We start from the raw sequence: 11,469 nt of genomic DNA on the forward strand, positions 1-11,469 counted from the left end.
GGCAGAACTTTATGAGGGTGACAGAACTGAGGATGCTTCATTCTGTCTGGGGGAAGTTGTGAGGGCTTCCTAGGAAGTGACATTTGTGCTGTTAAAGGATAAATAAAACAGAGGAAGAAGAGAGGGCTGGAAGCACAATGATATTTATAGGTTTGGGGACTGCCTAGCAGTGCAGGGTGACTGGATCATTGGTTAGTAGGGAAGAGGGCCCCTGAGCAGAGGGAGGGGAGACAGAAAGGAGCATAGGCAGGAGGGCCTATGGCAGTCACTGACTTTCCAGTCCACCAAGAGATCAGTCAGGCAACTGATCCATCAAACCTCCAATTGCACACACATCCTCCTATCCACACAGGGAAGGCATTAGACCTATAAAGAGAGCTGCTGCAACCTCCTTACCGTGCTCATTTAGTTACTTGAAGGCTCCAGCATTTTCTCCCAATGTTCTAAGAATTCCTGAAGCCATTGATTGCAGTCTCCCATTGAGATCCTCCTGAAATAGTCTGCCATTCCCTTACTCTCCCACTCCTCCTTGATACCTCTGGCTCCAGGATTCACTACTGTCCAGCTTATTTTCATTGCATCAAAGAAGAGGGTCATTTGTCTGCTGATATTGAAGTGCTAGGACGCAGCAGTGCACCATTCCGCTTCACACTGACAAGACAGCAGTTTGTGCAGTGTGGGAGGACCTGCAATCCACACACAGTCATTGGCTTGGACTCTTTGAGCTCCCTGATCTCCCAGTAGGTCCAGCGTGTCTCTGAGGTGGGACCTATGTTGAGGTTTTGTACATGAGCCCCTTCCCTGCATGTGCTGTGCTCTTTCCCTCTCTTGCTGACTGCCTCCATCTCCCCAGCCCCTTCCTCTACTTACCCTTGGTCATGTTGTTCTCCAGTTTGATGTCAGGCAGGATCATCCTGAGCTCTTGCCCCACATCTGCCAGCATCTGGGTCAATTCTGTCCATGCTTTGGTGGCATTTACCTTCTTCCCCAGGAGACCCAAAGGTCTGACCTTGCTGCTATCACTGTCATACTGAAGGAAAGGCTTTTTATCCACTGAGCCCTGCACTTCATACCAAGGGTGTTCAGGTCTGGCCTGAGATTTGACGGTGAGGTTGAGGCAGAGAGAATGAGCATCTGTGAAAGAAAAAGGCAACTGGGGTCCCAAGACTCTCTGAAAGGCCTACTGCAGAGAAAGGGGTCTCCATCCCAGCACCCTCCATCTTCTGCATCCTTAGTCCCCATCTCTTATGGCTGAGCTTCAGTAAAGCACTTTGATACTACCTGCCATAGAGCCCTCGAAGGGCACATACTGTTTCCAGAAGGATATATGTGACAAATACTTTAAGTGACATCTGCCAAGTTCTTAGGTAGAGAAACTACAAGGCACTGTCTGCCCTCCTGGGACTTGAAATCTAGCTAACAGAGAGGACTTTCAACAGAAAGGGAAAAAAAAAGACACCATAGGATGCATGCCAGATTCATGATGGTTCCTGGGTAACCTGAAGAGGCTTTCTGGAGTAGAAGGAGGGAACTGGCAGGAGACAGAGAGCTGCCCTATGGGAGGAGCACAGTACAGGCAGAGTGCCTTAGACTGGGGTCCCTGTCCTTAAGAGCACAAGGATAGAGGCGGCTTCTTCCGAGCGGCTGCAAGTTAGCTGCATATGTTGAAGGATACAACCAGTGGAATTGCTACCTTTTGCAAGATTGAAATCATGGCAGGTCCAGAAACTGATGCCCAATTCCATTTCACTAGCATCAAAAAATATTTCAACTCTTATACTCTCACAGGTAGAATGAATTGTGTATTGGCCACATACGGAGGCATTGCTTTGAAGATTTTATACTTCAAATTAAGGTCTAAAAAAACACCAGCTGTGAAAGCAACATAAATGGACTTTAACTTGGACCTCATCTGTTAAGTTCCCATGCTTGGAGAAGCTAATGTCAACTCATCATGTGATACTCAATTTGTACAATAAATTATGAACCTGGAAAAAAAAAAAAGCACAAGGATAGCTTGGTACTTGCCTGAGACATGGGGAAGCCCCATGTCTTCCTCCCCTTTCTTATCTCCGAGCCAGGTCCCCAGATCCCAGGATACTCACAGTCTTCCAGGCTTGTGCCAGTGGCAGCAATGACAAAAGACTGGCAATGTAAGATACTGGCCACATTCCTGATGAGCACACCCTTGGAGAGTAAGAGGCAGGAAGTGGCTGCGGGGCAGGTACCTCCCAAAGTCATCACATCAACGTGGTTGAAGGCTCTGCTGGAATCAGACAGGAGCAAGGTGTGCTGAGGGAAAGTTTTGTACATGGTCAAAATATGATTACTCATTAAAAAAAAAGAAAAGACATCACAAAGCAAAGTTCACCACTCTCCTCAAAACCCCTTCCAGTGTGAGTGCGACTGTTGACGATAAAGTGAGTTCCTTTCCTCTCCACCCGTCACACACTCCCACCCCCATCGCCGCCAACTTCCTATTCCTGTCTTCCCACTGCCTCTTCTCCTCTCCTGATTTTCCCATCTCCTCCTCCATCTCCCCACATTTTCTCCCCTCTCCCCTCTCCCACCCCTTCCTTGTCTACTGGATCTCTTCCCTCATAACTGATAGAGATTCACTTTCACCAAGCGCACACTGGTTAATTGAAGGAGCTGGAGACACATAGCACCTGGTCTATCATCAAAGATGAGTTGACAATCAAGTCCAAAATCCCCTGGGAGCCAAGACTTATGGACCCAAGAAAAGCCAAGTAGTTCATCATTAGAAAAAGTCTTAGGGCTCTGGCTTTGGAGTGTGAAAATTAGTCTAAGAACAAAGATTTGGTGTCACTTTGAAATTTCTCATGTCATTTTTCTCTTGAAAGTTCCTCTTAATTAAAAGACCCGATGTTTTTAAGCCTATTTTCACCCCTCACTTTTACAGCTGTCCCACCTATTCCATCCAATGATCTTAGCCAGCTTGGGCTGCTATAACAGAATAGCATGTGCCAGGTGGCTTAGAAAGTAAATATCTATTTCTCAGTTCTGGAGGCTGGGGAGTCTAAGATCAAAAGGCCAGAAGATCTGGAGTCTAGTGAGGCCCCCTTCCCAGCTTGCACACAGCAGTTTTCTCCTTGTGTCTTCACCTGGCAGAGAGAGGCAGGCTACAACAAGCAATTCTGAGTGTCCTTAAAGCCTATAGAGGCTCCACCGTCACATCCCAATTACTTCCAAAAGACTCCCATTCTATTACCTTCATGTTGGGGATTTCAACATGAATTTTGGAGGGACAAATTCAGTCCATAAAATCATCTGTCCATCACATTTAAGTTCTCACTATGTGCCTGGCATTCTGCTGGCTATTTAAAATGCAAGTCACATCCATTTGGTGATAAATTGTGAGTCAGATTATAGGGCTTTCCTGATATCTATTAATTGGTCTGCATTACTGGCCTTCTTTTATCCAGATCAAACATGTTAGAGTAGGCAGTTAATTTTTAACCAAATAGCTGGAGGTCACCAATGAGGAAGTCAGGGGCAACTCTTAGAAATGTAAGAAGCCTGCCTGGTCGAACTTCATGAGAAGAAGCCGAAGCCAAATCAAACCAGCCAGGCTCAAGATGGTGGTGCCAAATCAAAGCCTTTCCTGCTTATGTCACTCATCCCGTGTGTTGCATGTCTATCCTTGATTTCTTTCTCAGGACAAGACCAAGAACTTTCAGTGACTCCTTGGGATGGTCTGGGTTGAGGCCCCAGGGCCCAGGGTCTCCCTAAATCACCCAGCAACAAACAAACTTCAAAGAAAGTACCCATAGACTGTGCAGGATTTTCTCTCTGGGAAAAGGGGGCTGTTTGCCCAGAGGAATCAGGGTCCGTGTGTCTGAAGGGGCTGGTAATTACATCCAATGTCCCCTGGCAAGTGAAGTTGGATAACCTCCATCTGAGAACATGTTTCTACCCCCTGTCCTGGCAGAAGGATCACAGATTCCTGTAGAGCCCGTTCTGTGTATACCTTGCTACCTGTGGGCAGGGAGGGTGACAGCTGCTAGTTCTTCTAGAGTGGCAGGTCCATGAATAGAGTATGTGTGACACTGACTCCATTAGCTTCTTTCAGGGGCCAGTATTTTCCACAAGCCACTGCGTAAATGTGTTTGAGGTCCCAAATCTAAGCCTAAGCTGGAGGCAGTACCTTGAATCCACACGAAGACGTAAACAGCACTGGTGAAGGCAGCTACATGGTAAAGACGACAGACACTACAAATTTACTCTTTTTGTAATTAATTATTTTCTATTGATATTTGGAAAAATTGAGACGTACCCGACATATAACATTGTATTAATTTCAGTTTACAACATAATGATTTGATGTCTGTAAATTCGCTACCTGATTTAAAAGACAATTGCCTAAGCACCAATGATAAACCTGTTTGGTTTAAAATGTATGTGGGTTTAAAATGTATAGAGAAATAATCTGTATAACAGTAATGGCACAAAGGGGGAGGAAGTCAAATAATAATGGCGCAATGTTGGTGTTATTCTGAACTAGATTGGTTTAGGTGGACTCGCTAATTGTAATCCCCAGGGCAACTAGTTAAGAAAAAGAAAAAAGAGGAAAAGAAACAGCAAGGGGATAGGAAATAGTTAAGAGGCAAGTGGTTTATTGGGCATGGACCCCGTAGAATATAAAAGATGAAGGAACTAGAATTGTCCAAGGAAAAACTGTAGATCATTATGCAGGTTTGGATACAGTGTTCAGAAGGGAAACTCTAAAACAGAAAAGACTAAGTCAGAAGGAGCAGACCACCATCCATGCCTATCTAGCAATGTTCCCTACCGGCTCCTCATCCATAATGGTTTCCATCCGTAATGGTTTCCACACTTCATCCATGAACCTCCATAGTCACAGGCACAGAGGCTTATGCCCCCACACATGTACCCCTCATCTCACACCATCATCCACACTGACTCCATCTCCATAGTCTGAGGACATAAAGGAGGGTTCCCATTTCTCCACATCCTCCTCCACATGCTCCACATCAGTGTCTTGTCTTCTTGATGCTAGCCATCCTAGTAGATGTGAAGTGATATCTCTTTGTGGTTTTGATTTTCATTTCCTTGGTGTCTCACCATACTAAGGAACTTTTCGTGTGCTTATTGTCCATTTGTATACTGTTTTGGAGAAATGCACACTCCAATCCTTGTCCTATTTTTAAACTGGGTTATTACCTCCGTATTATTCCATGTAAGAATTCTTTATATATTCTGGATACCAGCCTTACCAGATATACTATTTGCAATTATTTTCTCTCAGCCTGTAGGTTGTCTTTTTTACTTTCTTGATGGTGTCTTTGAAGCACAAATATTTTAAATTTTGAGGAAGTCAAATTAACCTTTTGTTGTTGTTACTTGTGCTATTGGTATATTTAAGAAGGTTTTTCCAAACAAGTTCACAAAGACTTACTTCTATGTTTTCTTCTAATGCTTTTATAGTTTTATCATATGTATATATATATGTATATACACACATATATACATATATGTGTATATATGTGTACACACACATATATGTGTATATATATGTATATATACATATATACACACACACACACAGTTTGGGTTAATTTTTTGTGTATGGTGTGAAGGGTAGTAGAATATGGTATCCTCAGATATATTGCTTTGACATATAGATTATTTTGAGCCGAAGCATTTGAGAAACAGCTAATGCAGGGAAAGGCTGTCTCTGAGCACACCTCCACATCCAGTTTGTCTAAAGACAGATACTCCAAAAGGAACTCAGATGTCAACAATCTCCTGGTATCCAGAGAGGACTGACTCATCATAGGTGTGGAGACTAGAAGTTCACACATCACACAAGGACAACTTTGCCACAAACTATTTGCCTCTTATCTATTCTGAGGGCTCATTCATCTTTCCAAAAAAAATCAGCTACTCTCTCCTAAAAGGCCTACATCCCTGCTCCCCTTTCCCTATTAATATGCCACTTAATCCTGCATTTTAAGCCCCCTCCAGGAGTTACTAATTTTTCCCTGGGTATCACCCCTGTGTACATGAGGTATATATTTTAATAAACTTCAGTTTGTTAAGGGGCAGAGTTTGTTAAGAGGCAGAGGGAGAGAATCTTAAACAGGCTTCCCATGACCCTTTGTTAGTGACCTGAGCTGAAATCAAGAGTTGGAAGCTCAATGGACTAGTCATCCAGAGAACTGCACCTTAATTTTAATCAAAGATATCATCTGAGACTTCTGAGTGACTCAGTGGTTGAGCGTTTGTCTCAGGGAGTGATCTCGGGATTGATTCTCATATCTGGCTCCATGCATTGGGCCTGCTTCTTCTTCTGCCTGTGTCTCTGCCTCTCTCTCTCTCTCTCTCTCTCTCTGTGTCTCTCATGAATAAATAAATAAAATCTTAAAAAAAATCAGATATGATCTCAGTCAGTTAAGGATATCACATTAAATTGCAAATTCAAAGAAGCAGCTTCAAGTATGCCTTCAGCTTAGGTCATGATCTCAAGGTCCTGGGATTGGGCTGAGTCAGGCTCCCTGATCAGTGGGGAGTCTGCTTCTCCCTCTCCCTCTGTCCTTCCCCCTGCTTGTGCTTTCTAACTCTAGTGCTTGTGCTTTCCCTCCCCCTGCTTGTGCTTTCTCACTCTCTCTGCTCTATCTCAAATAAATACATAAAATCTTTTTTTAAGGATATAATCTCCAACAAGCAGGGACCCCACCTCTCCACCACCCTCTCATCTTCACAGGAACTGTTGCCATCCTAACAACCATTATGTAGTTATATTACGCAAGAGAGAATTGAGATTACTCAATTTATAGACCTGTCACATATGGTGGAGGTGTGGATGGTAGTGTTGAAAAGCAAACAGGAAATGAAAATCCTTATCTAGACTTGAGTCCTAAAAAGATGTCATTCCCAGAATCTGGTGTTTCCAGTTTAATGAAAACATTTCGTTCTTTCCAAATTTACTGATCATCTAGCATGAACAGCCACTAAGAATTTTTTGGGACACACAGGTGGATGAGGGATGGGCCCATCAGCAGGAAGCTCAGGTATCTACATGAAGGAAGACAGCCTATTAGGACACAATGGGACAGTGTTTCTGTGCTCAGAGCTTTCAAAGTTTAGAAGGATAGGTGATCCCTTCTATCTAGAAGAGGTGGAAAGTGTTCATAGAAGGTGATTTTTGAGCTGAGTCTTGAAGGATTATTAGAACTTGACTAGGTAGTAATATGGAGAAAGAGAATTCTAGGCAGGGGATGAGCATGAGCAAAAGGCCCAGTGGCAAAACTGTGCACTTAGATTTCAGGAATTCCAGGTGACTCATGCATCAGATAATGGGGTACGAGATCTGCCTACCCCAGTGAGGTAGTATGGGATAGATTGGATGGTGGAAAATTCCTTTGGCCGGCATTGATTCCCCTGAGAAAGTCTACCAGGAAATCTGTGAGTGACTCATTCACACACACACACACACACACACACACACACACACATTCACTTGTACTTACACCTAGGAAAGGCATTAAATCTCTTCCCAAGTGAATTACCATATCCTTGCCACCCATCTCAGTTACCAGAGAAGTTGAGCAAGGATGATCCTGACTGACATTGAGCTGGAGAAAGTATGGGCCCAGGGAAAGGCATGCCAAGAAGCAGGCCCTGAAGACCATGGGGGTCATTTGCTGGGCTTGCTGCAGCAGCTCAATGTCAGTCAGGATCATCCTTGCTCCACTTCTCCTTGCACGATTGGATCTGATCTGACCACACCTTTATGGCATTTACTTCTCTTAGAGAATGAAGGGTTTGAACCTGTTACTGCCACTATCCCAATGAGATGAAAGACTTTTATCTATAGCCCTGCGGAGCCCTCCACCTTGTACTGGGACTTGGCTGGATGTGACTGTGAAGTTGCAGGGAGGACAGTAAGAGCTGGGGAGAGAAAAATTCAAGCGATAGCTGGGATGGGAGTGTTACAGATTCAATGTCTGTCCCCCCTTTCAAATTGACACCCTGAACCTAACCACCGAAATGATGGTATTTGAAGGTGGGCCCTTTGGCAAGTGGCGAGGCTATGAGGATAGGCCAGGAATGGGACTAGTGCCCTCATGAAAAAGACCGTGGGGGCTCTCAGAAAGAGGTCGGAAGAGCAGGGGATGCTAATTTTGTCTGCTCCCTGGAATTCAGCTAGACAGCTATCAAGTCATTCTGAACACTTGAGAACTCAACTGGAGATCTAAGAAAAGAGTTGCTGCCATTCTACAAACAGAAAAGCGACCACTTTTTGCAAGGTAGAAGGTGCAGAGAAGTGAATCCGAGGTGGTATGTTAACTGCAGAGGGAGGGAGCCTCTGTCAGCAGGTTACCTGAAATGCTAGGGCAGCAGAGCGCAAAATTGGAACTTTTAGACGTCTGCTCTGGTGTGGGCCGTCCCTACCTGAAAGGCACTCAGGTGGTGAATTGGGGGCGGAATCTTCGATGGGACAGTGTGGTCTCAGGACCCCCAGGGTCACAGAAAGAACGGAGGTGCCTGAGTGCAACGGAGTTCCCAAGCATTGGATGTGGAGGCCGGCTGCAATCAGTGAGCCCAGGAATGGGCCCTCAGCTCTGTGTTGCCATAACCAGAATCGCATCGGGATCAGGCGACAGCTCTCTGTCGGAGCAGGGGCCCAGCAGGCGGGGGAACCAAGGGGAGACCCCCCTCACCCCTCAGGAGGAGCCGCAAGGGAGCGCACTACAGGAGTCTGCAGGGTTTGGCGACTCCAAGTGGGACCTAAGAGAGAAACGCTGGGTCACAGGCTAGGTGAGCATGGGAGTGCGGACAGAGGCCTGGGGGACCCCAGAGATTGACTGCTTTTCCCTGAGGGCGCGCGAAGGAGTGGGGGGCGCAATCTTTCAGCTCTGGGTCTGGAGCAGATCTGGGCGCTGCCATTTCATCCCCCAAATTGGGCTGAATGTCTTCAGGCAATAAACAGCCACAGAGCATTCTGGAGCCACTTACACTGAGCCTATAGCCCTGGCGAGGGCGCGGATCTACCTGAGTAAAGGCTCCTGAAAGTCAGTGCAACAGGCCCCTCCCCCAGGTCAGCCAGAGCGTCTGGCTAAGGCCAAGTTTACTGATCACAGGGAGCTGCAAAATTCCAGGGCTTGTATGTGTGTGTGTGGGGGGGGGGGAGGGGAGAAGAGTATATAGAATTTGTAGTTTTACCTCATGATTTTTTTTAGTCTTTCACTTTCAACATTTTTTCCTTTTCAGCTAATTTCTTTATCAACTCTTTTTTAAAAAATCTTTTTTAATTTTCATGTTTACATTTACATTACATTATATATATATATATTTTTTTTTTTTTTCATTTTTGGCTTCCTTTCAGTGTATTCCATTTTACTTTTGTATATACATAAATTTCCCTTTCTTTACAATTTTGGGATCTAGTTTCTTCTAACAAACAGACCAAAATACATGCAGGATCTAGTTCATTGTTCTGTTCACTTTCCATTTGATTTTCTTTTCTTTTTTCTTTCTTTTTTTTCAGTCTCTTATCTAATCTGATTTGTTTAGGGAATATTTCCCCCTAATCTTTTAATATATTCCCCCAAAATATTTCTGTATTTTTGTCCTCCTTTTCATCTATTCTTCTCTGGACATAATGACAAGTTGGAAGTACCCACCCCCAAAAAGAGAACAAGATGCAGTATTCATTGACAGGGACTTAATTAATAAGGATGTAAGTAAGATGTCAGAGCTAGAATTCTAAACAATGATTATAGGATGCCTGGGTAGCTCAGTAAGTTAAGTGTCTGTGGTGACGAAGCTCTGGTCATGATCTCAGAGTCCTGGAATTGAGCCCTGCATCAGGCTCCCTGCTCAGCAGCCTGCTTGCTTCTCCCTCTGCCCCTTCCCGCCACTCGTGCATGCTTGCTTTCTCTTTCTCTCTCCTCCCCTCTCTCAAATAAGTAATATCTTAAAAACAACAACAAAAACGATTATAGGGACATCTGGGTGGTTCAGTGGTTGAGCATCTGCCTTTGGCTCAGGGTGTGATCCTGGCATCCCGGAATTGGGTCCCACATTGGGCTCCCTGCATGGAACCTGCTTCTCCCTCTGCCTGTGTCTCTGCCTTTCTTTATCTCTCTCTTGAATAAATAAATAAAATCTTTAAAAAACAAACAAACAAAAATGATTATAAAGATACTAGCTAGGCTTGCAAAAAGCATAGAAGATACTAGAGAATCCCTTACTGGAAAAATAAAAGAACTAAAATCTAATCAGGTTGAAATAAAAAAAGGCTATAATGAGATGCAATAAAAAATGGAAGCTCTAATTCTTAGGATAAACGAGGCAGAAGAGAGAATTAGTGATACAGAAGACAAAATGGTGGAGAATAAAGAAGTCGAGAAAAAGAGAGATAAACAACTACTGGATCAGGAGGGGAGAATTTGAGAGATAAGTGATACCATAAAGGAAAACAATATTAGAAAAATTGGGATCCCAGAAGAAGAGGAAAGAGGGAGGAGGGCAGAAGATGTTTTTGAGCAAATTCTAGCTGAGAACTTCCCTAATCTGGGGAAGGAAACAGGCTTTCAGGTCCAGGGGACACAGAGAACCCTCCCTCAAAATCCATAAAAGTAGGTCAACACCTTGACATATAAGAGTATAAAGCTTGCAAATTTCAGAAACATTGAGAAAATCCTAAAAGCAACTTGGGATAAGTCCTTAACCTACAAGTGTCGAAGGCAGCAGCAAATCTATCCAGAGAGACCTGGCAGGCCAGAAAGGACTGGCATCGTATATTCAGGGTACTAAATGAGAAAAATACGCATCCAGGAACACTTTATCAAGGCTGTCATTCACAATAGAAGGAGAGATAAAGAGCTTCCAGGACAAACAGAAACTGAAAGAATTTGTGATCTCTAAACCAACCTTGTAAGGATATTAAAGAGTATCTTTAAGTGAAGAGATCTCCCAAAAATAACATTCACTCCCTGCAATAGACCGATCACCTAAGATCAACAGGAAACAAGGGCTTTGAATAATATGCTGGACCAGATGGACTTCACAGATATATTCAGAGCATTCCATCCTAAACCAACAGAATATAAATTCTTCTTAAGTGCCCATGGAATATTCTCCAGAATATATTATATACTATAGATTACAGAATAGATTACATACTGGGTCACAAATCAGGCCTCAATTGGTACAAAAGATTGGAATCATTCCCTGCATATTTTCTGTCCACAATGCTTTAGAACTTGAACTCAGTCACAAGAGGAAATTTGGAAGGAACATAAATACATGAAGATTGAGGAGCACCCTACTAAAGAATGAATGGATCAACCAGGAAATTAAAGAAGAATTTAAAAAATTCATAGAAACAAATGAAAGTGAAAACACAACTTTTCAAAACCTTTGGGAAACAGCAAGGGCAGTCAAGAGGGAAGTAAATAGCAATAGAAGTATATCTCA

General features: G+C 43.7%; 2 protein-coding genes across 2 annotated transcripts; one reads left to right on the top strand and one right to left on the bottom strand.

Moving 5' to 3' along the window:
• Positions 1-405: 405 nt before the first annotated feature.
• On the bottom strand, positions 406-1,288 carry RAET1E (retinoic acid early transcript 1E). The gene is made up of 4 exons (XM_038525483.1): positions 1,282-1,288; positions 871-1,134; positions 702-769; positions 406-618 (listed from the first exon to the last, which is right to left on the bottom strand). The coding sequence occupies exons 1-4, from the start codon at positions 1,286-1,288 to the stop codon at positions 406-408; spliced, it is 552 nt and encodes a 183-aa protein (XP_038381411.1).
• Positions 1,289-1,670: 382 nt separating this feature from the next.
• Positions 1,671-2,004, top strand: LOC102156136 (ATP synthase membrane subunit DAPIT, mitochondrial-like). Its single transcript, XM_038525587.1, has one exon. The coding sequence runs from the start codon at positions 1,713-1,715 to the stop codon at positions 1,887-1,889; it is 177 nt and encodes a 58-aa protein (XP_038381515.1). The 5' UTR covers positions 1,671-1,712; the 3' UTR covers positions 1,890-2,004.
• The last annotated feature ends 9,465 nt before the right edge of the window (positions 2,005-11,469 follow it).

This window comes from Canis lupus, chromosome 1, assembly GCF_011100685.1.
Source record: "Canis lupus familiaris isolate Mischka breed German Shepherd chromosome 1, alternate assembly UU_Cfam_GSD_1.0, whole genome shotgun sequence".
NCBI classification, from domain to species: Eukaryota; Metazoa; Chordata; class Mammalia; order Carnivora; family Canidae; genus Canis; species Canis lupus.